Source organism: Gossypium raimondii, chromosome 2 (genome assembly GCF_025698545.1).
Source record: "Gossypium raimondii isolate GPD5lz chromosome 2, ASM2569854v1, whole genome shotgun sequence".
NCBI lineage: Eukaryota > Viridiplantae > Streptophyta > Magnoliopsida > Malvales > Malvaceae > Gossypium > Gossypium raimondii.
The window spans coordinates 38,584,233-38,610,373 of record NC_068566.1 but is presented as its reverse complement, the minus strand read 5'-3'; the positions used below and the strand labels follow the sequence as shown (position 1 = coordinate 38,610,373).

Sequence of the window (26,141 nt, the reverse complement as noted above, 5' to 3'; positions counted from 1 at the left end):
GTATATATATAAAATAATAATAAAAATAAAATAAAAAATAAGTAAATATTTAATCATTTTAAAAACATAAATATATACGTATAAATATAAAAATATTCATTTAAAAATAAATATAGAAAAATATTCATTAAAAAATAGAAATATATATGCATATATAGCTAAAAAAATTACACATATATATAATAATTACATTATCAATTAGTTTAAAAATAAAGAAAATAAAAAAAAGACTAAATTGAACTGTAGACAAAAATTTGGTGGAAAATCCGCAAATAATTGAAGACTGGGGGACCATATTGAACGCGCAAAGAACGCAGAGGGGATGGAAAGGAAATTATCCCTTCTCCTCTAAAACGGCGTCGTTCCATCAGGACGAAATTGAAATTGGAAATAAATTAAAGGGAGAATTTAAAAAAAAAACTCGATTGAAAAAACATTAAAAGGTGGAGGGGCTAAAAGCGCAATTTACCCCTCCGCTCAAAATGCACGGATCCTAGGCTGAATCGAGTCGGATTCGGGTCAACCCAGGCCTAAACGGCACCATTTTGAAGGGCTATTTAAGCCAATTTTAGTTAAAAAAAAAACATTTTCATTCTTTTTCAAAAACAAAAAACAAAAAAACTTCTTAAAAATTGTCTCCCCTCCCTAGACGTCCGGCCAGGATCTGTTCATCGGCCACCGCGCTGGCCGCCGATCTCCGACGCCAGTACCGCCGTCTGCGGTGGCCGGAAAAGGAGAAAATCTCCTATTCGGTCCCTTTGAAGCCCCTAATCCCAGATCTAGGCCCGAAACCAACAAAACACTGCTGCAAGAGCCTCAAATCTCCGAGAAATCTTTCGGTTTTCGACCATTCACGGTGGTTCTGGGCACCACTCAGGTCGTTTCTTTCCCCTTTTTATTTCATTCGTATGTACATGGAAAAAAATATAAAACTAACAGTAGATTAAAAAAATTGTTGATATCAACCTTTTTAATCTTCGATTGAATCTGTGATTTTATTCTCTTGCTCTTGCGTTGTAAAGAATGCTTGTTTTCTATTGATTTCGAATTGGATCCCTCTTACAGTATATTGAGTTTGCTTTTATAGCAAACAATGAAACAAGAAAAGTAAACAAAATCTTCTGGTATCTTTCGTGATTTCAAAGATTTTTCTTGCCATATTCTGTCTTGTTTCCTTCCTTGTGCAGGTACGACGATCGCGTGGAGATTCGGAGGGCGAGGCTTGGCTTGCGGCCTGTTGACCTTTAGAAACCCTAGGGTTTCTTCATCTGCTTTGGGCCACCAGATTCGGGCCTCTGCTTTATTTCAATTTGGGCCATGTATTCTGGGCCAATTATTTGTTTTGGATTCGACTTTGTAAAAAAAAAAAACAAACTGGACTTTTTGTTTTACTTTATTTATTAAAGGGCCGGGTAAAATTTAGGTATTACATTATGTTTATTATGTTTATTTACTTTGTTTTACAAAGGTTGGTCTAAGCTTTATTGCTCGACGTACGGTTTGTTTTCTCCATGCGTAGGTTTAATAAATTCCTGAGAGTTCAAGCAGTGGATCTAGCATCCAAGAAGTGATCCTCCCGACTCAACAATGTTTGTATAAATCATGTTTTGTTCAAGTATGGAATGTACCTCAATTAAGTTAGTTTTTGGGCATAATATATGCTTATGTGAATGATTGAAGCTTGAAATGATATCCTGCAAGTAGTCAAATGTTAGAAATGTGTATTTGAGTTTACTATAAAGTTTGAAATGTCTGGAATGATATTATACTATGGTAAAATGAAGTGTGAAATCATGTCATTTGTTTAATATGGTTAGAACCAATAATACAATCTATATGTCGAATGAAAATTGGCTAGATAGTTAAATTACAAATGTGATTGTTTAGGTACGGTATAAATGTTTAGAATTAACTTGTTCATGATGAGTATTTGGCTGGGAAATGTGGCTGAAATATATAGGTTGGTTGTTTTGGTCAATTGCAGGTTGGTATCACCTTGATCTTTTAGAAACAACTTGTCACGTCGCAACGTCAAGCATTTGTTGCCGCGACGAGATCAGGTCACCATCTCACAATGCAATGTCGAGCAATGGTCATTGCGACAAGTCTAAGTCAGTATGTGACATCACGACAAAGAACCCTCAATGTCAAGATGTCAACCTCAAACTTTGAAATATTTACAAATTGATCCTAACTCGAACTCGAGTTAGCAATAGAGCTTTCGTAAGCTCATATAAGACCCGAAAATGAATGCATATCATTTAATACAATTGTTTTGCTTATATTTAATTTTTTAATAGTTCAAATTGAGTGTAAAATTATCATAGTTGCTCCGATATTGAATGTAATACCTTATAGCTCGGATCTAATAATAGGGTCGAGTATGAGGTGTTACATTAACTTTCTTTATATATTTTTAGGATTTTTTTAAAAAAATTTATAATTTTTTAAAAAATATAAATTTTGAATTTTTTATAAATATTTTTTTGCAATTTTTGTTAAAAGAGACCAATTTGTTCATTTTCAAAATTGATAGGGACCAAAAAGGTATTTACACCAATCTATTATTCGAATTATTCAAGTTATTCAAATTGTAAAATTCAACTCGACTCAAACTCGTATTACTTATTCGAGTTGACTCCAATAACTCAATCCAATTAACTTGAAATTCAAACTTTTTTCGACTTTTTTAAATCGAATCAAGTTTTGTTCACCCCTATTTAAAACACTTGGAAAATCACCTCCAAAGCTCATTTCCACCTTCAATCTCTTAAATTTCAGCACAGATTTATTATGGTTTTAGTGAAAGAAACAATGGCTAATGAGATAAAGCTTCATAAAGATAAAAAAAAATGACATCTTTCACCTTCCATAACGTGATATTTGAGCTTGAATGTTATGGGATTATTTATTAATATTTTGATATATTTCTGGTGTACGGAAAAATGAGCTTAGATGTTATGCGACATCTGAAATATGTCAACAACTATAAAACCTTTGCATGCAATCTGTGATGGAAAAATAACGCATGCGCTTATATGACACCTTTTCTTTCCTCCACCATTTATGGTGACACACAGGACATTCATTTGCATTTTCCAACTCCTTGTAGAAAACACAACAGTCATAGCAACAAACGTCAATATTAACATTCCCCAAGCCTAAAGTTCTTAACAACTTCGTTTCATAGAACGATGCCGGGCACTTATTTCCTTCCAGCAATACATTACGAAATAACTCCAATAGCATCGTAAAAGCTTTGTGGACAAGTTGTTCAACACTTTGATGTTCATCATCTTTACAATAAAATTAAGCACAGAATATTGCTTACACCCGATATACAACTCTTATTCTAACTCTTCCTACAAGTTATCTCCTTTGTGTTGAACACTTTTAGGATTAGGCAAATTCTCCAAATCATCAGTCGTTCCAATATTATAGTAAGTTCTCCCTTGTTCGTCTATAAGAATGTCTCTCATTTCACCAATTTCGTCATCGGAAGTGAAGATGTCGTCCTCTTCATCCGAGCTTTCTCCATCTTCCCTAGATGTATTTATCTTCTACAACCCAACTTAGGCTTCCTTTGGATGCAACTGGATCTCAGTGCGTTGGCTTTTTTAGGCTAAAAAAATTGCAACTGAAATGTTAGTAAACACAAGGCTGTTTGGAAAGCATTCTTCAGTATGTTGAAAATGTATTTCACCCCACCGGAGGCTTAATTCCAGACTACAGCCTTTTGGTCTAGTAAAAATTTAGCAACTTCAGTTGCTTTTTCTTTTCCTCTTTTACCCATATATTCTTCAGTTGCATTTTCAGGCTTTTCTGGTGTTTGGTTACCCTTCTTCTCCCCTTCCCCTTGGGTTGCAAATTAGTTTGGTCAATGACCTCTTCCGATTCCTCCTTCATCCAGGTAAGGCTCCTTCTCCTTCTTCCGTTCTTCATTCTTTTTTCTTATTCTGTTCTTCATCTTCTCTTCTCAGCATATTCTATTTTGTTTCCTCTCTTTCTCTCTTTCTCAGGCAAATCTACCATGAATTCCTCGCCGGGTCTTGGTTTAAGGCGATGGTCATTCTTTAATTTCTAACATTTTTTATTTTAATGAATTATGCTGATTGTCATCAAATTGAGAGAAAGTGTAGTAGCCGATGAAGATTACAGATTATCTATTGGGCTATTCGCCTCCTATTTGGGCGACTTTTGTTGCTGGAGTTTTTTCAGTCATAACAATTTTCCTTTCATTGTTTCTTATTTTTGAGAACCTTTTTTCATACAAGAATCTTGAGGTAAGTTTTTGTGTTTCTCTTTTTTACTAATTGAAATTTTCATTTTTTTCCTTATTTGGTTTTGCATTTTTTTAAAAAAAATTTGTGTTCTTGGATTGACAGGAGCAAAAGTTCTTGATCAGAGTTGTTCTTATGGTTCCTTGCTATTCTGTAGAACCGGTGAGTTTATTTGCATTAGTTGAATGGAAGCATTTGAATTTTATAGATACATATTTTATGTAATTCAGATCGTGACACTCCTAGTGTTTTGCATTAATTTCTTCTATATTGTTTGATTAAAATAAGAGTCTCTAAATGTAAGGCTAAAATCATTATAACTTAAATTTTTTTACAATGCTTGAAATTGTTGTTTATTGTTGCTCCATTTTATGGATCGTTAGGTGATAATTGGTCCTTTGGCGATATAATGAAATGCACATCTGAGTGAATTCACTAGCTAAATGTTTTATGATCAATGCTGCAAACTTTTGCTTCTAAAGATGCTTGCAGTGGGAATTTTTGTTGTTAGACTCCTGTGACTTCTTTTATGACTCTTCAATAGTCTGATCAATAAGTCTTTGTTTTGAATGGTTTTCTTTTGTTGCAAAGGATGGTGCATAGGATGAATTTAGTTTTATTAAAATGCTATGTTGTATGTATGCTGATCTGCATTTTATTCTCTTGTGTTTTTTGTCTGGTGATGTTCAAATTGTTAGGGATCTTGTTACAAATACTTTTTAAAATGTCAACAACATTCTATTTCAGCGTATACCTTTTTTTTATTCTTGCTATGTCTAGTGTTTGGTATTGGAGGCAGAGCTCGAGTCTTTTAAAATGGAATATACAAATGCACGACTGCAATGTAATGCGGCTGATGAACGTGCTAATATATTGGCTTCTGAAGTCATTGGTTTGGAAGAGAAGGTCACAAAGTTTTAATGGGTAAAGGTTTTCTTCTTTCTCCAATTCCATTCTATTCATTAAAAAACATATATCACTCTTGATAATAATGCTGAAAGATCAGTAAGCTGCCATGTTTGTATATGCATGGTTGTAATATATACCACGTGAAGGGTGTTTCTTGGACGTATAGTAGAGCTGCAACGTTTGTAAGTGCCAGTTTAACTTAAGTGGCTCTCTAGTCTTTTTTTATATTTGATTTGATCATGTTATTTGCTTGTTTTATATGATATTATTAGCATTTAGAGTTTCTTACTTTATTCCATTGAATATATTTACAGATAAAGTCGTTGACACCGGAGTGAAATTACTTTTGTCTTCTGCTAGATTAAAATGTTTTTAATATCCTTTCTGTAGGCGCTTTGATTAAGGTCAAATGAGCTAAAATTGGAGAGGCAATTGGAGAACTCACAGGCTGAAATTTCTTCTTTCAAGTATGCTTTTTTTAGGTCTAATTATGAAATTTATCCCTTTATTTTATAGCATCTGAGAAGTTAGTCCTTCTGATTTGTCAGAATGGTCCTCTTATTTTATGAACACTAAGAAATTAGTCCAATTGAGTAACATTGTTAAACCTTCTTGTTAAACTTAGCTGTTCAGCAACTTATGTGCTAGGAATTAGTAAAAACCAGCAGTAGCATATTTATGTTACAAAAAAATTGACCTATATTCAACTTAGGTTACTATTTAAGTTTTGAGTATAGTTTTGGCATAGCATGCAACATGTTAATTTTGCACCATGCATCTGGTGTAATTATATGTTATTTTCAGTCTTACTAACCTGAATTATTTTAACAATTTGTATCATTGGTGCATCCATCAGTTAGTGTTGATTGTTCGATACTACATGATTGCTATGAATCATTTGCAATGTATTGCTTTGGAAGATACCTTGTTGCTTGCTTGGGTATGTTCATTTCAAAGACCTTGAACTTCAAATAAAGATTTTATTTCTTATCTCTGGATCAGCCTTGCACGATATTTCCTTTAGTTTACAGTTTCTGTGGTGACATTGTCTTTGTTATTTGCTTTGCTTATGCCCTTGAATCTGAATTTTGGACACCCATATATTATTTTCAATGTCATTGAATAGTCATTTCAACACTCTGTGTTTTCATATCTTTAGTTTTTAAGAATATATAGGTTCTTCTGATGTCTAACATACCATAATCATAATTCCCCTTAATGCACTAAAAGGAATATGCACTACTTTGTTAGTAAGCAAAGTACATGATGCTATTTAACTTTGGCCTGCAATGCAACAAGAAACCAAAGAAGAAACCAAAGATGCGCATCAAAGATCCAAGTTGAACCAAATAAGCAAAGAGATTTTGTTTATTTTCTTCATTTGTAACTTGATTTAGTTGCAATGTAATTTATACTTAAAGTTAGTAGTAGTTGTTGATTTATGTTTGATGTTATAGCTGGTATGTCAGCTACATTTTGTTTGTAATTCTATCTAGGCTTTAGTCATGTATTAGTGGGAGCAGTTATACATTAGTTAACTGCCATATTTCATTATAACATAAATGCTTCTCAAGTCAATGAAAAAGATCTGATTTTTGGAAATCAAATTCAGTTTTCTTCTTGTTCAAACTTCTTTGCATTCGTTTTGCTTTTTCTCCTAAGTTTTCTGCTAAAAAAACCAACACATGTAATCCGGACTACTTATGTATATGGCATATTGCTTATTCAAGTAATGAAGTTAATCTTTACATCACCCGAGTTACTTGCTTCTGTTTTCTTCCTCGTACAGTTCTGTAGAGTGGCAGTAAGGGTGACTTATCTATCAAATTTTCCACTATCACACCCAAAAAACCAAACTCTACCTTATGTAAAGTTGCAGTACAATTAACCTTTAGGTTTGAAATCACTGCTTATATACCTGGTATTGGTTAAATCACAAGAACATTCTGTAGTCTTAGTAAGAGGGGAAGGGTTAATGATTTACCTGGTGTGAGATATCACATTGTTCGAGAACCCCTAAATGTTGTCGGAGTAAAGGATCGTCAACAAGGGTTATGGATTAGCTGCATACGATTAGCAACTTTGTGGAAAGGAGGATTTTGTTTTTGTTTTTCTTCCTTTAATTGCTGATTATTTCTAGGTTTCCAGAATAGATTTAAAATTAGCTCAAGTTGGATATTGCAAGGTTCAGTCGAAGTTTAGTGTTGGAAACTGCAATTATTGACTTAATTCGCTGATTTGATTAGAAACTGCATGTCCAGTGAAACGATTACCAAGTTAATTTTGTCATTATTTTGGGTTGAGGGGTGGGGGAATAGGTTCTGTATCTTCTCTCTGTAAAATTTTTTGTGTATGCTGAGTTTAATTCTTTTCATTTAGGTTCTTTTCCGCTTGACTAGAATGCTTGTGAAAGCTATGGAGGTCAGTGGTCGATGCAAAATGTAGTCGATCAAAGCACATTAAATTCTAGAGATAACCGGGAAGTCAAACATGGTTTGTCTATAAAATTGCAAGTTCAAAAGTTAATTCTCCAAGCTACATCACATGAAAATTTGTGCCAAAACTATGTTGGGTATGATGCTCTGCTATTTCACTGCTTTCCTTGTTTATATTTGTGGTGCATGTCTGTCTATATATGTGTTCTAGAATTTTGTTGAAGGGTATATATTGGATTTTTATTTACATAGTAGGAAGGCACCTCAACATATTTTGAGTGTGTTCCTATTCTTCTCTTTTTCTTTTTTAGGTTTGATATTCTGTTCAATCTTTGTCAAGTGTCAGGCAAGTCCAGTTGGTGTCCATTAGACTTATTCACATATGATATATAAATTTTATGCTTGCTGTGGATGGGTAGTGCCCATTGATAAAGTTAATGAACTCACTCACTCACTCACTAACTAATCCTGACATTTCCATGCTCATTTGCTGCAGGTGGTGTCCTTTTTAGTGATCTCAAGAACAAAAAAGAAATGGTATATTTGTGCAGAACATTTTGTATACATCTGTAATTTATGTGTATATAAAGTATATATTACAGATATCTCGTCTCTTTCTGGCCTTGTGTTGCATACGCATTATTTTAAATTAATAATTTTTTGCAATTTTGTGGGGAAATTACCAATAAAAGCCGTTTCTTTCAAAATTTACCGAAATTGGCCGATTTTTTGATTATTTACCGAAATGGTCCATTTTTCGGGAAATCGCGTCCACGTCGTAGCGATGTCGAGAGTGCGTGTCGAGGACATCGTGTCCCGTCGGCGCGATGACCGACGTGGACGCGATGTCCTCCGTGCGTGATCAATCCCCCCCAACGGTAAAAAAAAAACTATAAATACCCCCACCCCTTTTTCTTTCACAAACAAATCCTATCTAATATTTCCTCTCTAATCCTTTCAATTTCCCTCCAAAATTCTCTCAAACCCATATTTAATTTCAATTTCCTCTCAATTTCCTTCCAAAATTCTCTCAAATCCATATTTAATTTCAATTTCCCCTCAATTTCATTTTTTAAAATAATTTTAAATTTTTTTATATTTTCATCAATGGCCGGATCATTGATTCGTCTTGATAGGAATCACATATCGGTGGAGCAAATGAAAATGGTAAGTATTAAATTTAATTTTTAAATATTATTTAAGATTTTTTTATTTATTTATTTTTAGATAATTATTAATTTATTATTTGTTATAAAAGTCTGAAGATCGGTTATTGGAATGCAATATCCAGAATATGCATGCTCCTCCATCACCGTTAGTAGAGAACTACCTACGGGAAGTGGGTTTTTGGCACGTGACGACGGTAGGCCGGGGATGCAAGTTGGACCCGAAACTGATCAGTGCGTTGATCGAGAGGTGGAGACCCGAGACGCACACATTCCATCTTCCATGTGGAGAGTGCACTATCACTCTAGAAGATGTCCATCTGCAATTGGGATTGCCAGTGGACGGGCACCCAGTCACCGGGTCTGCCCAATCTAGCAATTGGGAGGCGGTGTGCTACGAGCTTTTGGGCGCTATTCCGGATAAAATAGATGTACGTAAGGTCGAGATGGGCTAGTTACGTGCCACCTTCCCCGATCCGAATAAAAATTCAACCGAAATTGAAAGAATCCGATATGCTCGATCATACATTCTTCAAATAATTGGAGGTTATCTAATGCCCGACACGTCACGGAGCCATGTACATCTAAGTTGGCTGCTAAAACTCGTTGATTTTAGAGGAGCCGGTGAATTTAGTTGGGGGTCTGCCGTCTTGGCAACATTATATCGGGAGATGTGCAGGGCGACGTGACCAAGGAGAGCAAACATCGAAGGTTGCCTGTCACTACTGCAATCATGGGCACGGTTTCGCTTTCTATTTCTACGTCCTCGAGTGAACCACCCATATACATTCCCACTCGTAATGAGGTAAATTTTATATTACATTTTGGAATTATTATGTAGATTTTTAAAAATAAAAGTATGCTAAAAATTTATTTAATTAGGTGGAACCATCCGGCAAGTTATCGTGGATTACCGTCTGAACTTGAAGATATACGGCTTCTATTGGAGCAACGGTCGGAAGCAAAAGTAAGTATTATTGCAAATAGATATTTCCATACATTTGCTAGTCGATTGATATTTAGTATTTAGTATTTAGTATTATGTATATAACTAATATTTCTATCATGTTCATATAGTTTCAATGGACACCATACGAGGATCCGACAATTCTGGCAGTAATCCCGGAAGAGTTTTTACAAAATCCGAACGCTTGGCTCGCGAAAGTGGTATTGATCAACTATGCAACCGTGGAGCCCCACCAGACAGACAGAGTGCTACGACAGTTTGGATGTAGACAACCGATTCCTGCGGACCCTGAGGTGTTTGACGATCACCACAAAATTGACCTTCGGCTATTAGGTAAGGACTGGCCTAGATACTGGTCCAAGTACATGGAAATGTGGGAAAATTGGCATGAATATCTACCTACTCGGGAACAAATCATCGTTCTGGAGTTAGCGTGCGTTCTAGAATACATGCCATGGCTTATGATCCATGGCAAGCCGTATTTACTTACGCCAGAGGAGAGGCAGCGGCAAATACGTGTCGGAAGGGAAAGGCACGGGCCTCTAAATCCAAGACGACAAGACTACGAAGGCAGCCCCTCAACGAGGCCCAGACAGTCACCCGGCTCATCATCAGCGGCCATGCAATCACCGTCCCCAACGAGAGCACCGACACAGTCACCTAACGCAGCAATTTAACAGATGATACCCACGCAACCGCCTTTCCCTATGATGCCAGGTGTGTTTCCTATCCCTTATATGTACCCTAACCCTTACATGTATCCTTTTCTGAATCCTATAGCAGGTTGGAGCCAAATGCTCGGTTCAGCTCCATTTCCTGTTATGCCAAGCGGACCGCCGATATCTAGGCCAGCGGCGCAGGAAAGATCGCAAGGGGGGCCGTCGGGGAGCTCTCCTTTTTACCAATCGCCACCCACTGCCCTAACCTAATTTAATTAAAAACCCTAACCCTAACCTAATTTAATTAAAAACCCTAACCCTAACCTAACTTAATTAAAAACCCACTGCCCTAACCTAATTTAATTAAAAACCCTAACCCTAACCTAACTTAATTAAAAACCCACTGCCCTAACCTAATTTAATTAAAAACCCTAACCCTAACCTAATTTAGGTAAAAACCCTAACCCTAACCTAATTTAATTAAAAACCCTAACCTTAACCTAATTTAATTAAAAACTCTAACCCTAACCTAATTTAATTAAAAACCCTAACCTTAACCTAACCTAATTAAAAACCCACTACCCTAACCTAATTTAATTAAAAACCCTAACCTAATTTAATTAAAAACCCTTAAACCCTAACCTAATTTAATTAAAACCCTAACCCTAACCTAATTTTACATAATTTGATAATTTTACTAACCATTAACATAATTTTTGGACTTAATAATTTTACATAATTCGATAATTTTACTAACCATTAACACAATTGTTGGACTTAATAATTTTACATAATTTTACATAATGTTAGATTTGGTAACATGTTTTGACTGGTACTAACAATTAAAAAATTAAACTAATTTGATAATTTTACTAAACATTAATACAATTATCAATTAATAATTGAATAAAAACAATTTTTTCTAAAATTACATTCAACTATTGCGATTAGGGCATGATCGACTTGTATGGCCTGGGTTCCTACACCATCCGCACAACTTCTGTTGACTGGCTGTTTCTCGGATATCCATATTGTTCCGTATTCTAGTGGAGCAAGGTCGACCCTTTGGTTTGTGACGCAATTCTCTATCCGGTAACAGCTTAAAAGGAGCAAGAGATACGAGCGGCAACTTACGTTCATCTGGGATCGGTTGGAAAACGTGTCTCCATACGTTGTACATGTTTTCTAATTTGTACACTTCGTCCACATAACTCATCGGATCCAGACGAAGTTTCTGACAAGCTGCAATAAAATGAGCGCATGGATAACGAAGAGCATCAAACTTCCCACAGTCACAACTCCTATTTCGCAAGTGTACACGATATTGCCTGCCAACAACACCTTGGTGCAGCTTGTCAAACTCCATCACGCGAAACCATAAATTGTATCGATCGTGACACACTGTGTGCATGATGTTTTCCCTCGCCTTCACCTTGTTAATTTCTTGAACTACCTTACTGCACCATATAAGGCCACCCTACATCTGGCCTGCATAAGTTGCTACTCGCTTTGGAAATAGCGCCGCCAAACGGAAATATGTCTCTCGCACAACCGATGTTATCGGTAGATGGCGCATTCCTTTAAGAACAAAATTTATGCATTTTGCCAGGTTTGACATCATATGGCCATATCGGAGGCCTCCGTCGTATGCTTGTGCCCACTGTTCGAAACGTATGTTACAAAAGTAGTCCGCCCCTTCTCCATTTTGGGATCATAAAATTGCCAACATCTCGTGAAAACGATCTTTATTTATTTCATACCCTGCCAATATAATATCATAGAGAATCTTTTATACCACTTCTACCAATAAAACTAATTCAAATTGACAAACGAATAATACAGTTATAGACTAAATACCCATGTTGGTCACTTGCCGTCATTCGCTCTTAGATGGATATTGCCTGTAGTAGTTCGAAGCAACGTGTCTTAGGCAATATCTATGGTGTGTGCGCTGCCACAAGCTTCCCTCTCGATCAAATGCACCTATTATACCGGTGCCCCGATCTAAAATAATACAAATATCAGGTTGGGAGCACACATGCCTCCTTAACCTAGAGAGAAAGAAATCCCAGTCATCAGACGACTCCCCCGGTGTTATTGCAATTGCAATTGGAAGAATTCTCCCACTGCCTTCCTGTGCCACTGCAACCAATAGCCGATGAGTATACCTACCGAACATGAAGGTACTGTCAATTTGTACCAATGGCTTGCAGTATGGAAATGCGTCTCAGCATTACTTAAAGGTCCAAAATAGGGGTTTGAACACTTGGCATCCACGTAGCAATCGGCCGTTGTAGTACGCATGTTCCGTTTCAAGGTTTGTGATGGCACCTGGGACGTATCTCTCTAGCACCTGACACCACTGCCATCTTTCATTATATAAGACGTCCCACCCACTATGCATCTTCACCAACGCCTTTTGCTTAGCTATCCAAGCCTTGCGGTAAGAGGGCGTGTACCCCATTTGGCTACAGATATTGGCAATTATCACCAAAGATCAAGTCCTAGGATCCGCTTTTATCGTAGGCGGTATCAAGCTAGCTAACATAGCTGAATCCATTTTGGGATGATCTTGTGAAACACCTACAGAGGGAGTACATTAAATAATGCAACATTGCAAAATAAAATTATTATTCAGATACATTAAATACTATACCTGCAGTACATGTATGTGGACATTTGTACTTTTTTATCTCCCACAACCCTGTCCTTTTCCTTAACGAGGCGATGATTTTTTATGAACATGTGTCGTCTTGCACCGCACACTTTGCCTCAAATTTATCAGATTTTGATTTAACGACGTGGTAATTAACGCCGTTTTTGATGCTATGTTGTTTCAAAGCACCAATAAAACTATCATTGTTGGTAAACTGATTACCAACTTCAAGTTCATCGAAATCTACCCCCGAACTTGTACGATCGCGCAACCAGTGTGGTAGATCTGGAAACTCTAATGCATCATCTGCTGACAGATCGACATTATGCATGTGGGCTGGAGGTGAGTATGCTCTGAATCGTGGATTTTCTTCATCATCTGAACTCCTTTCATCATCTTCACCTTCTGTTGGAATAGGCTCCGGTTCAGAAAATAATCCCACTTCTGCACCATCCGGCCTGGGCTCTCGAGGTGGATCCACATCGGAGTCATCGTCTAACCCACAATCATCTACAGTGTACGACATCCCCTCACCGGTTGACATCGTAGGTAGTACGTCATCCCTTCTTCTGGGCATTTGATAACGTCCCCAATTGGATGTAGATTGCCATCCACTAGAACTTGATGCAGTTCCCCAGTACGTATTTCTAGCATCAAACGTCGAGCCACCGACGTACATGTCCCATCCACCGACAGAGTGTCTTGCGGGGGATGTGCATTCGACACTGCTACCGAACATGGGCTGTTCCGTATTTTGTAACCCGCTAACTGAGTGTCGACCAGGGGCCGTGTATACATCTCGAACATCGGACGGAAGTACATCAGTTGGGGACGTAAATTGTACATGTAACTCAATATAAGATGCTCCACTAGCAAGATGAGTCTGCATCATTGCCTCCAAGCTACGAGCACCTTTTATGTCGAACGAGTCATATGTCACCGGACCAACACAAGAACAAAATCGATATGTGATTGACAGAACTTTCATTGGCATCATTCCGAAGATTTTAAGCCTAATTCTTTTACGAAGTTCTGTCAAATCTATGTTCTGGTTAAATGACAGTCGCACCGTATTCTCCGAAAAAAAACAACACCATTCTCGGTGTGGTAAACCTCACCATCGTAGTAAATAACAGCACTAATACGTTCACTCATTTTGAAACTCTAACTTTCATAGCCTCTCTAAATTGTTTCTACTATGACTTATACATTCTAAGAACATTTTCTGCCTAATTTAAACCTCAGCCCAAACTTGCTACTGTAGCAAAATCGCGTCCACGATGGCACGATTTCACAATTTCTTCTCAAATAGCATCCTGGTAGAAGCGATTTTATACTATTTGTTCAGAAATGTCAAAAAAAAATTATTTCTTACATGACCAACTGTAGCAAAATTGCGTCCACGACGGCACGATTTCACAATTTCTTCTCAAATAGCATCCTGGTAGAAGCGATTTTATACTATTTGCTCAGAAACGTCAAAAAAAATTATTTCTTACATGACCTACTGTAGCAAAATCGCGTCCACGAGGACGCGATTTCACAATTTCTTCTCAAATAGCATCCTGGTAGAAGTGATTTTATACTATTTGCTCAGAAACGTCAACTCAAAATAATTTATTTCGAGACCTAAAAACCCTAAAAAGCCTGAACCCTAAACCCTAAAAGTCAGAAAAACCAAACGTGAAAAAACGTCAAAATCGCGTCCCCCGGAACGCGCTACGTGTCAAGACATCGCGTCCACGTCAGCAGGTCGCGGTGACGTGGACGCGATGTCCTGACATGTACCCTGACATCACGCTGACGTGGACGCGATTTCTCGGAAAATGGACCATTCCGGTAAATAATCAAAAAATCGGCCCATTTCGGTAAGTTTTGAAAAAAAATGGCTTTTTGTGGTAAATTGCCCCAGTTTTCTCACGTTTATTCTTATCGACTACATACGGGCCCGTGAGGTTAATCAAAATTTACTTATTTCGATAAAGGATTTTTTGTTACATTTTTAATTGGTTCATAGATAAAAATATTTTAAACCATACAAAGGTTACATTTAAATTTTTAATTTTGTTTATAAAATTTTTACATTTTACATTTACATTTTACAAAGCTCCAGCATAGGGTGTAACTTAATTTTTCTGTAAATGAAAGTTTATGGTTGTATGTTTTTTGCAAAAAATACTGGTATAATTTTTACTCTGATTAGCTGTAGTTATTTTTGTGTTATATGTACAGTCTTTAGATCTGCAACCCATGCTTAGGATTTATGTTTTTGTTGTTTGCATGGGTATATTGAAGCCAGTAAAGCTCGCATTTACCACTTTGGAGATGACTCAGTTGCTTTAGTTAAAGAAAACCCTTTCTGAATCATTTATTTTTCCATAAATGCATGTATGGTTTCCATCTACCTATGTGTTCTCCTCGTTGTACTTTGGTTGTTATATCCCAATATAAGATGTTAATTAAATTTCTACTTCTCAGTACCATGCTTTTGAAGATGTCTCTTATTTGAGTTACCTTTTTTTTTTGAAGTCTACAACTGTCTTCATGTTTTAACTGCTTTAAGTTCATCGAATATTGATAAAAATTTGTATGTTATAAAATTTTTTTTGAAGAAGTATGCTGCTTGTGTTGACCATTTGTGATTTGAACTTGCCTAATGCCTTATAGGTTTAGCATTCTGTTTCTTCTAATGAAATTTTAATATTTTCTTCATATTTCCTTGTTGGTTAAATCTGTTTATAATGTTTTTTATTTTATTTTATGTATTTACATTTCTTTTTTGACTTGTTACAGATAGATATGGTTTATGAATTACTGCGCATATCAACGGAGTATGTCGAGAATCTATTTATTTTCTTCTTTTCTTATATTATACAGCTTTCTGTTCCAATTTAGAAGTTTTCTGACTATTTCAAACCAGTGCAACGAATTAAATAAAATGATGGTTATCAAGTAAGACATTTTATGGTTTCAATCGAAGGAAGACATTTTCCATAACCTGTAATAGTTTGTTATAGTTATACATGGTAGGAATTAAGCTTTTCATTTAAAATGTGTCTTTTTGGTTTTCCACTGAAGTGTCACCACAGCTATCTATTGATTACAAGATAAGAAGTTTATTTTGCTAATCACTTGCTTTTTCAGGTAAAGGTAGATGTAAAGGTACTACCTTAAACTGAATAATGCATTTGATTTAGATAAGAAGTTTATTTTGCTAATCACTTTGATATGTTCATGCCTATAGAGTACTACACTATGTTTTGATTTTTTGTGGTTCATATTAATTATTTCTTTGCATTGATTCATCTACTTTAATTAGATACTTTGGTGTTATCTTGAAAATAAAACCAAACAGTTCCATAAAAATACATTATCTCGAAGTATATCTTTGGTATTGTAGCAATTGGGCATGAAAGGGTGTCGCACAGCTTGCACATTCATATTAATATTTTGATATTTTTTTGGTGATGATTACAGGCTATTTATTATCTGGAAAAGGGGGAATCTGCTTTTGTGGCGGCACATACATCTGCTGGAAAGACAGTTGCAGCAGAATATGCATTTGCTTTGGCATCAAAATTACGTTAGTTATTTTGGTTTTTTGCTTGTAAATCTATAGACGTTTCGATTTTTTGTTAGCTGGAGATGTGACAAATTGCTCACATTGACTAAGAACCTCAGGCCATATCTTTTTTATTTTCAAGTTTCTGAAGTTCTATGCCGAATTTGGTTTAGTTTCAAGATTTTTGATAAGTTTTCATGTCATGCAACATCGCACTAGTGTTGTGTATACTGCTCCAATTAAAACAATTAGCAACCAGAAGTATAGAGATTTCTGTGGGAAGTTTGATGTTGGCCTTCTTACAGGTGATGTTAGTTTGAGACCAGAGGCTTCTTGTCTCATCATGACAACTGAATTATTAAGGTCAATGCTTTATCGAGGTGCAGATATTATTCGCAATATTGAATGGGTGAAGGGTTGCTTTTTGTAGCATTACTTTACATAGTTGTTTCATTACTTTTTCTGCTGAACGCTCTTGTTAGTTCTTTTCTCTAATTTGTGAACATGATATTTAAGATGTTTCTTTCTATTGTGACTATATGACTATATGAATGTAGGTTATATTTGATGAGGTGCACATTTATTACCTTGCAATGTGTATAGTTATAGGCAGGTTCAACTAGTCAGTCTGATTCTCATATGTATTATTTACTTTAGTTTTGATTCTAAATTTTTATTTTACTTTAATATTTAATACAGCTTGAGTTCTAAATTTTAGATTTTAATTCTGTTATTAATTTATTATTTTAAATTCTAAAACTAAATTCATTAATTTTTATATTTAGTTTTAAAGTTAAAATTTTCATAGAAAATTTAATTTAAATAATATTTTTTATTTATCCTTGAAAGTATATTTAAAGTTCAAATTTAAAAAATAAAACATAATATAATATTTATCATAAAAATAAATATTATTTGATTAAAATAATTTTTTTAAATGTACGCTTTTAGTGGCGTTTTTGTGAGAAGCGTCGCTAAAGGTTTGTCTTGATCTGGTCCTGATCTATAGCGGCGTTTGTGGGAAAAGCGCCGCTAAAGGTCTTGATCTATTTCTTAAAAATTTTCATAGAATTTCCCCCAATTTTTTATACTTTTTTTAATTTCTATATTTTCATAATTTTATTAAGTTGTCTAATAATTTTTATCATTTTTATATTTTTAAAATTTTAAAGGTTTAAAATGTCACGAAAATATGTGAAAGAACATTATTAAAATGTTTTCATTTGGTGAGGTTTTCAAAACGTCACCAAAGATCTTTAAGCATCAGTAAAAAATAAATATTGCATGATGATTTAGAGGTCACAAACCATTACTCATAAGTGTCACCTTCTTTTAAAAACGTAAAGTTATTATCTTTCCTTACGTTTCTTAATAAAACGTCACAAACAGTGACATTTTTATAAAGGCCACGAAAGAGCCTGTGTTGAAACATTAAATTGGAACAGTAGATAAACCATGTCTTTTTCAATTTTTTTGAAATATTTGAAGGCAAACATTCATAAATGCGTAATAATGTACAAGCCACTTATGTTGTGTTTGGTCTGAGTATTACTTTTTTTACATGTTTTAGTTATTGGTTAAGTTTGTGGAAAAGAAAAAGTAAAAGTAAATGTTTTGCTTATTTTAAAGATGACTTATTTTTACCAGAATTTTTGTTTATTTTTTAATTGCATACCCACTCACATTATTTGTTTATGTTAGAGAGAGGAAAATTTTTGTTTATTTTAAAGAAATCTTATCTTTTATAATAGTTTTTACTTGCATGTTTAAATTTTTACTAATTATTTTTTATTTTATGTCTAACTATTAAATAAATATTTTCCTCCTATTATTACGCTAGTCACCCAAAGTAGCATTAAGTAATTTGTACTATAAATTCATTTGCAGAAAGCTTTGTTTGATGCTAAGCCAATGTCTTGGACTAAACCACTGGGATGCAACAGAAACTTTTCTCCTTAGAGTTTGACTTGTTCTTTTGAACTCTCTCCTTGCCATGCAATGAGTTGTTCCTGGATTTACTCAAACCATTGAATTCCTTGGGAATTTTCACGAGGATGGATGACTTAACGATGCTATGATTCTTGAAACTTTGCTCACTCGTCCAAGAGCAATCCTGAAAAAACCGAACCAACTGTATGTTATCCCTGTAAATTGATACGACTTTAGTAGGATGTTGAATCAGTAGATCACTCCAAAAAGGGTCCTCCAATAGCTCCACTAGTTCCTTTTTCTCCTCTAATGCTGGAGGAGGTTCTTCCCCAGGATTACTAGAAACCCCATCCTCACAATCTGATCTTAGCCACGCTTGGCTATCAAAGAAGGTCTCCTCTTCTTCACTATCTGCAAAAGAAAAAATTGGTTATATTGTATAGTATCCGGAATATATTATATATCTTTTCTATTCTTACATTTTCATTATTGTATAAATATTATCTATACTCTTAAAAGGGATTATCTGCGTGAACCAAAAGGAGTCAATAAGTTATTTTCATCCAGAAAGAGTGGCAAGAGAAAAGAAAAAGTAAAACAAAAAGCAGCCATTTTGAAGTTCAGGCAACCGTGTTTTTCTAGTCAATTGTTCAGGCCAGCTGCAATTAGAAGAACCACTCAATTTTTGTACCTTCCATCCAATTTCAAAACTTAAGACTTTTTTAATTGGTTAAATTTTGCTATTAGTACATGTGTTTTACAAAAATTATGTATTTAATCTTTATATTTTAATTTGGTATTTTTAGTATTTATACTTTTCACATTTTAAAGTTTTAGTTCCCTCCGAACAATAATTGTTAAATTCATTAAGTATTCCTATTTTCAAATTTTGATGCGACAAACATATTATTATGTGTAATACCATGTGAGCTTGTTATTTCCGCATATTGCTCACTAAAAACCCAGTTAATGGATGAACAACTGTCATTTATGTTAAGACTAAAATTTTACATTTTGAAAAGTATAGGGACTTAGAATGATTCAATTAGATAACATGGACTAAATTTAAGATTGTATGCATAATACATGACTAATAATTGAATTTAACTGCTAATGTTTAAGTCAAGACTAAAAATTTCAAATTTTCAAAAGTATAAAACTAAAATTAACCAGTTCAAAAAGTATAGGATTAAACCCACAATTTTCACAAAGTACAGGAACTAATAGTAGAATTTAACCTTTTTAATTCTTATAACTTGAGCTTGTGCCCATAATCCTTTCCTATCAACTCGAGTTTAACTTCTTATTTTTAAATAATGCCTAGAACTTGACTTTAATTACATGAAGTTCCTATCTATATTAATAAATGGAATGTTTGTAGAAAAAAGAATGGGTTAAGATAGTAGACGTACCGATCTTATCGTCGAGTGGACAATCTTCTTCATTGATCTCCAAGACAGGTGACAGCAAGCAGAGTCCTGTAGTGTTAGAACAAATCCCTTCATCTGGTGTCTCAAGTTCCTGGACTGAACCACAAGTATCCATTACAACTTGGAATGGCGTCTTACCAAACCAAATCAAAGATTTTAAGATTTGAGTTATCATGTAATGAAACTTTGCTGCAATTGAAGACAAGAGATCCAATATATATATATATATATGGCTTTTAGCCAAACGCAATGTGGAAGTATAAAAGATTATTCTTTCAAGGAGAGTAACAACGTAAAAAGGCATTGAAAATGCCTTGGGACATCCGCAGCATTGTTTGATTCTTTTGGCCTTCTTTTTTATGTTTTATGTTTTTATCGATTTCACTCAATTTGTTTTATATTTAGTAGAGATTGTGGAGGCTCATTTATTAGAGTTAAATTGTATTTTATTTTTTATTTAAAAATAGACAATTTAATCTATATATGTTAGATTAAAGAGCAAATTAGTTTTTCTTTTAAAACTTTCTTTAATTTTTATTATTAAAAATTAGTCCATATACGTCAACATGAGGTACATGTGGCACGCACATGTCATTAGTTAGTTATTCCGTCAAGAGAAGGGATTATATGAAACTGTGATTCCACATCATCCTTATCCATTTTCAATAAGAGAATGATAAATCCGATTTTTTCTCTTGAGTTTTAGTATTTTTAGTTGGATTTGATTTTTTTTAGGAGGAAAAAGCTAAAAATCAGAAGAAAAAATCTGATTTATCATTCTTCTATTGAAAAGGGATAAGGATGACGTGAAATTACAGTTTCATATTATCATTTCTCTTCCGTTAATCACACCAGTTTTTAACAATACAGATGGATGATGAATGAAATTTTAAACAGAAAAAATTAATTTATTTTTATCTAAGTTATTAAGATTAATTTACCTATATTTTTAATAAAAAATAAAATACAATCCGATTCAGATTTATAAGAGTTATTATAAAGGAAATGTTAAATATGGGATTGATATAATTTTGGGTACATAAAAATTGGAATACGACAAATCACTAGAATTAAATCGAATAGCAGTCTATCAACAACTTTTTATAATCTGAGTTATGTTTTCTTTTTTCCAATAAAAATTACTGAATTATTAAAAAAAAATGGCATGAAAATATATAATCTTTCCAAGATACGAGAAAATGGAGAAATTAAAGTTGAAGATCTCCAAATCTTAATTAAATTTGAAGTAATTAATATATTAACAATCATGAATAATAATTACAAGAACATAGTGAAATATGAATGATGAAACCTCAAAGAATAATGAGATGGGTTACACGAAAAATGAAAAAAAAAACACCATTAATCACTTCATCATAACTCTGAATTCCTCAAAGCTTAAAACACCATCACCATTGATGTCAAAATGTTTGATCATAACCTTGCATTCATCAATGGACTTTGATTCCCCAAGGTTTTTCAACATTTTCTTGAGTCCTTTAGGTGTAATGAACCCACATCCATCTTCATCATGCATCCCAAAAGCTTGTCTCAAATCTTTCAACTTCTCTTTTTCATCATTTTCTTCCATTAACTTAAAAAGATCTTCCAAATCCAATAAACCATTGTCGCTGGAATCCAATGCTTCCACTGCAACTTCGGCTTCATTAACATCGGGTCACTGTGTTCTTCTAAGACCCAACATCATCTCATGGAGTTCCAAGAAACAAAGGTCAGTCTCTCGATCGACTACGGAAGTAGAATACAGAAGCTTTGCTGATATGGCCTCAAAAATTATAAGGTTACAATCCCTGTTATTAGATTTCCAAATCAACTTAATTGAACCACCCAAAATTTGGTGTGACAATTCAAGCACTGTTGCCATGGCTGCCAACCCTGTACTACATTCAAAAACAAAACATGTTGATTTGGACCTTCACTTTGTTTGCGAAAATGTGCTCAACAATCAAATTCATGTTGGATATGTTCTAGCAAAACATCAAGCTGCTGATGTCTTCACTAAACCTCTCCTGACCAAGGCATTTCAAGAATCACGAGAGAAGTTGTGTGTCATCTCCTACCATGATGCTACCACTCTGCTTAATAAAGAAAAAAGACAGAAAACATAGAAAATATTAGTTGTATATCACAGCCACATTGCAAGCCTATTAGCTGTGTGATACAGCCACGTCGCAAGTCTGCTGCAACGTTCTTTGTCTTTATTCTCCATTCTGTTACAAAGGACAAATTTACGATATTATATATTTACATTCACTGTAACTGTAAAGAATAGGTTTTTCAGCAATACAATGCTTTAGCAAATATTTTCTCTTAGCATGTTTATTATGGTATCTGAGCCTGGTTTTTCGATCCTCCATACCTGAACTTGATTCTATTGAATCCTTCTTTTTCTTTATATAATATCTGACTTAGATGATAGTCTACCATCCCTCACTGCTGCCCTCACCTCAGACTTTCAATCGCCATCATTTTTCTCCACCAAACGCGTCAATGTCAGATTGGATGAGAAAAATTACCTCCTTTGGAAACAGCAGATCCTATTTACTGTTTGAGGTCATAGCCTGGAACATTTTCTCGACAGTTCCACCACCCCACCCCTAAAATTTTTTGTCAGCACATCTGGTGAATCTATTTCAAATGCAGCCTATACTCATTTTTTCAAACAAGATTCTGCCCTTGCCTTATGGCTTCTGTCTACTGTTAGCTCCAATATCATCTCACAACTTGTTGGTGTAGAAACCTTGACCTCCATCTGATCCACCTTAACCAGCCTTTTCTTGGCTCTGTCCACTACCAAAGTGATGCACCTTCACTGCAAGCTTCGCTCTCTCCGCAAAGGTGCGCTCTCCATGCATGATTATCTCTCCCAGATTAAAGAAGTGTGTGACACCCTTGCCACTTGTGAAAGTCCCATCTCCGAAATTGAACACATTGCAACCATTTTAAATGGTTTACCCCAAGACTATGGCTCATTTGTTACTGTAATTACCTCTAGTCATGAGCCATATACCCTTGATCGTGTCACGACTATCCTCCTAGATGCTGAGTCTTGTCTTCACTACTCTCACCGTCTTCATCTATCCATCAATACTGCTCAAGTTACAGCACCCACACCTACAGATTTTGTTTCCACCCCGCGCCTTAGGCCCAACACTTCTGGCCCGTCAGCTTGCTCTATCCATTTTTCTTGGTCAAACCCAATTCTCAGGACATTTCCCCACCTCTCATTTTGTTCCCAGGCCACGATCATCTTACAGCAATCGTGGCAGAAGCAGGACCACATTGCGTCTACAATGCTAACTCTACGGTCAGATGGGACACTTAGTTGACCGATGTTTTTATTGTTTTGACCAATCTTTTTCAGGTATCCAAACCTATTCTCCACCTCAACAACAAGTTGTCAACCCTTCTATCAACACATGTACCTATAACAACCCTTCCCGATGCTATGAACTTGCATATCATATTCATACTTCTTCAGACGGGTATTGCCCATTTGTTCAACCTCTCTCAAATACTATAAGCCTTAACACTGCCATATCTTTTCCAATGGCCCCCTCAACAAACACATATTCCCCACAAGTTACCAACACTACCACCACTACGGTATTATCTCCCAGAACACAAAACTGGGTTCCCGATTCTGGCACTTCTTATCGTGTCACCAACAACCTCACCAATCTCTCAACACATAGTCCCTACACAAGGCCTGGTAAGGTTACTTGGGGTAATGGTTTTTCCCTCCCAATTAATCATATTGGCACATCTACTATATCTTCTTTATCTCGACCGTTATTGTTGAATGAATTACTACATGTGTCAACTGTTTCTAACAATTTGCTCTCAGTTTCCAAATTCACAAAAGATAACTTTGTTTACTTTGAGTTTCATCCTGGTTACTGTTTTGTCAAAGATGAATATACAAACGAAGTTCTCCTCCATGGTGTGGAACAGGATGGTCTGTATCGATTTATCGCTACACTAACTCGACCTCAACTAATGCAAACTACTGTCATAGATGTTGCTCGCTCTACTTTACCTTCCTTGCCTGTTGAATTTTGGTTATGGAATAGACATCTTGGCCATCCGTCAATTGAGGGGTTGAATAAATTCATGAAGAAATGCAATAAATCTCAGTTTGTAAGACAAAAAATTTCATTATGTGAGGCTTGCTGCATGGGAAAGAGTCATCGTCTACGTTTTGTTAGCTCAACTACCACTTACACCAAACCTTTTGAGTTAGATGAGCTTGGCTTATGGGGACCAGCTCATAAACCTTCATCAGATTATCGATATTACTTGTCCTGTATTGATGCCGTATCAAGGAATTGTTGGTTGTATTTACTGAAATCAAAAGATGAAGCCATTGTTGCCTTTGATCTTTTTAAGAAACTTGTCTCTAATTAATTTTCCACTACTATTACTGCTGTTCAAACTGATTGAAGAGGTGAATTTCAAAATTTCACTTCATATTTGGCTAACTTTAGTATCCAACATCGTGTTAATTGCCCTCATACATCTCAACAGAATGGGATTATTGAGAGAAAACATAGGCATATCGTTGAGACAAGTATTACCTTATTAGCTCAAGCAAATCTACCCTTCTGATTTTAGACAGATTCATTTCTTAGTGATGTTTTCTCATAAATCAACTTCCAACCAATGTTCCTGGTGGAATCTCACCGTATGAGAAACTTTATGGATGACCACCAAATTATGAGTTCTTACATGTCTTTGGATCTCAATGTTTCCCTCACATTCGTCCATTTATGTCGCATAAGTTGAACTTTCGTTCCAAAGCTTGCATTTTTCTAGGATATAGTCCAATGCATCATGGATATAAGTGTCTTGACAAAGACTCTAATAAGATCTACATCTGATGTGCGCACGCTCACACCAACAAAGCAAACTGATCCGGAGGTCTTACCATTAGGACCTATTACTCGATCTAGGGCAAAGAAATTCAGGGAAGCCTTGTTCCTTACTTGTGCTACGATTCCAGATTTATTCGATCATGTTCATGCCTTAGAACATAGGCTTTATAACATGTTGCATGCTGATATGTGACGTATTTAGGTTCTACTATGTATTATGTGTGTATTTAAGTATGTTTTGGTATTGATTTGATGTTGTTTGTGTTTTAATGAATAAGTTTGCATTATGTTTACTGACTTGTTAATAAGTTTTCAATAAGTTTGCATTACTTTAATGCATGTTTGTTTTGTTTACCATAAGGAAACGTAATGGACAGTGACTTAAGATATCATTTCTAGCTCGGTTGAAGCTCAAATATGTGCATGCAGCTCATCTCATTTCGAAATAGTTCGAAAGATTGTTTCTAGCTCATTTCACTCAATACATTTCTAGCTAACTCAAACTCAGCTCCACCACTCAACTCCGGTGACAAGTCCGTAAGCGGTAAACGTGTCCTATGTAATGGCAAGTGTCCTATGCATTTGTGGCACCCATGAGGCATCCAAACATGTGAGGAGCACATGACCACTTGTGCACAAGAGTGTGTGTGTGCATGTGTAGCGAATATACAAGGATAAGAACAAGGGAGGTTGTCGTTTGAAATTTAAATGTATGGTCATTATTAAATGATGCCAAAAGGAGTTATAACTCCTTATTTTAAACCCTTTGATTACGACCACGAATTTCCATTCAACACCCTCTTTTGTACTTATAAATACATATTAAAATGATGTATTCAGTAAGATGATTTATGAAAACATTACGTTTGAGAATTTCTCTCAATTTCGGTTCTTCATTGAACTTTCCTTGGCATTTCGGACTTAGTTTGTTGTGTCAAATTTTCTTGATACTTGGGTTCCTAGATCGCTATCTAGAGGGTCCAAGTCCTTTTGACGTTGAGCAGATTCGATTCGGGTTTGCTCGAGATTGTGCAAGTTCTTTCGAGTTTAACGTTATTCTATTCCAACGATTACTTTGCCATTGTTGAACACTCAAGTTCTTTGCCTTGGCCGTTCATGAAGCGTTCGACTTCACCGATTGAATTTCTTTTTGTTTTAAACGCCAACAACTTTATTTTCCTTCCATTTTCGTTCTTTTATTTTACCCATATTTTACCATGATTATTTCTTTAATTCCTTGCTGTTTTCTTGTT

The 26,141-nt window shown here is 35.2% G+C and overlaps 2 protein-coding genes across 2 annotated transcripts; both read right to left on the bottom strand.

Moving 5' to 3' along the window:
• Positions 1-18,437: 18,437 nt before the first annotated feature.
• Positions 18,438-20,247, bottom strand: LOC105788674 (hypothetical protein). The gene is made up of 2 exons (XM_012615664.2): positions 19,976-20,247; positions 18,438-18,974 (listed from the first exon to the last, which is right to left on the bottom strand). Exons 1-2 carry the CDS (start codon positions 20,166-20,168, stop codon positions 18,556-18,558), a joined length of 612 nt encoding a protein of 203 aa, XP_012471118.1. The 5' UTR covers positions 20,169-20,247; the 3' UTR covers positions 18,438-18,555.
• Positions 20,248-21,359: 1,112 nt separating this feature from the next.
• On the bottom strand, positions 21,360-22,869 carry LOC105788675 (putative calcium-binding protein CML19). The gene is made up of 2 exons (XM_052622966.1): positions 22,782-22,869; positions 21,360-21,655 (listed from the first exon to the last, which is right to left on the bottom strand). Exons 1-2 carry the CDS (start codon positions 22,867-22,869, stop codon positions 21,360-21,362), a joined length of 384 nt encoding a protein of 127 aa, XP_052478926.1.
• Positions 22,870-26,141: the final 3,272 nt, after the last annotated feature.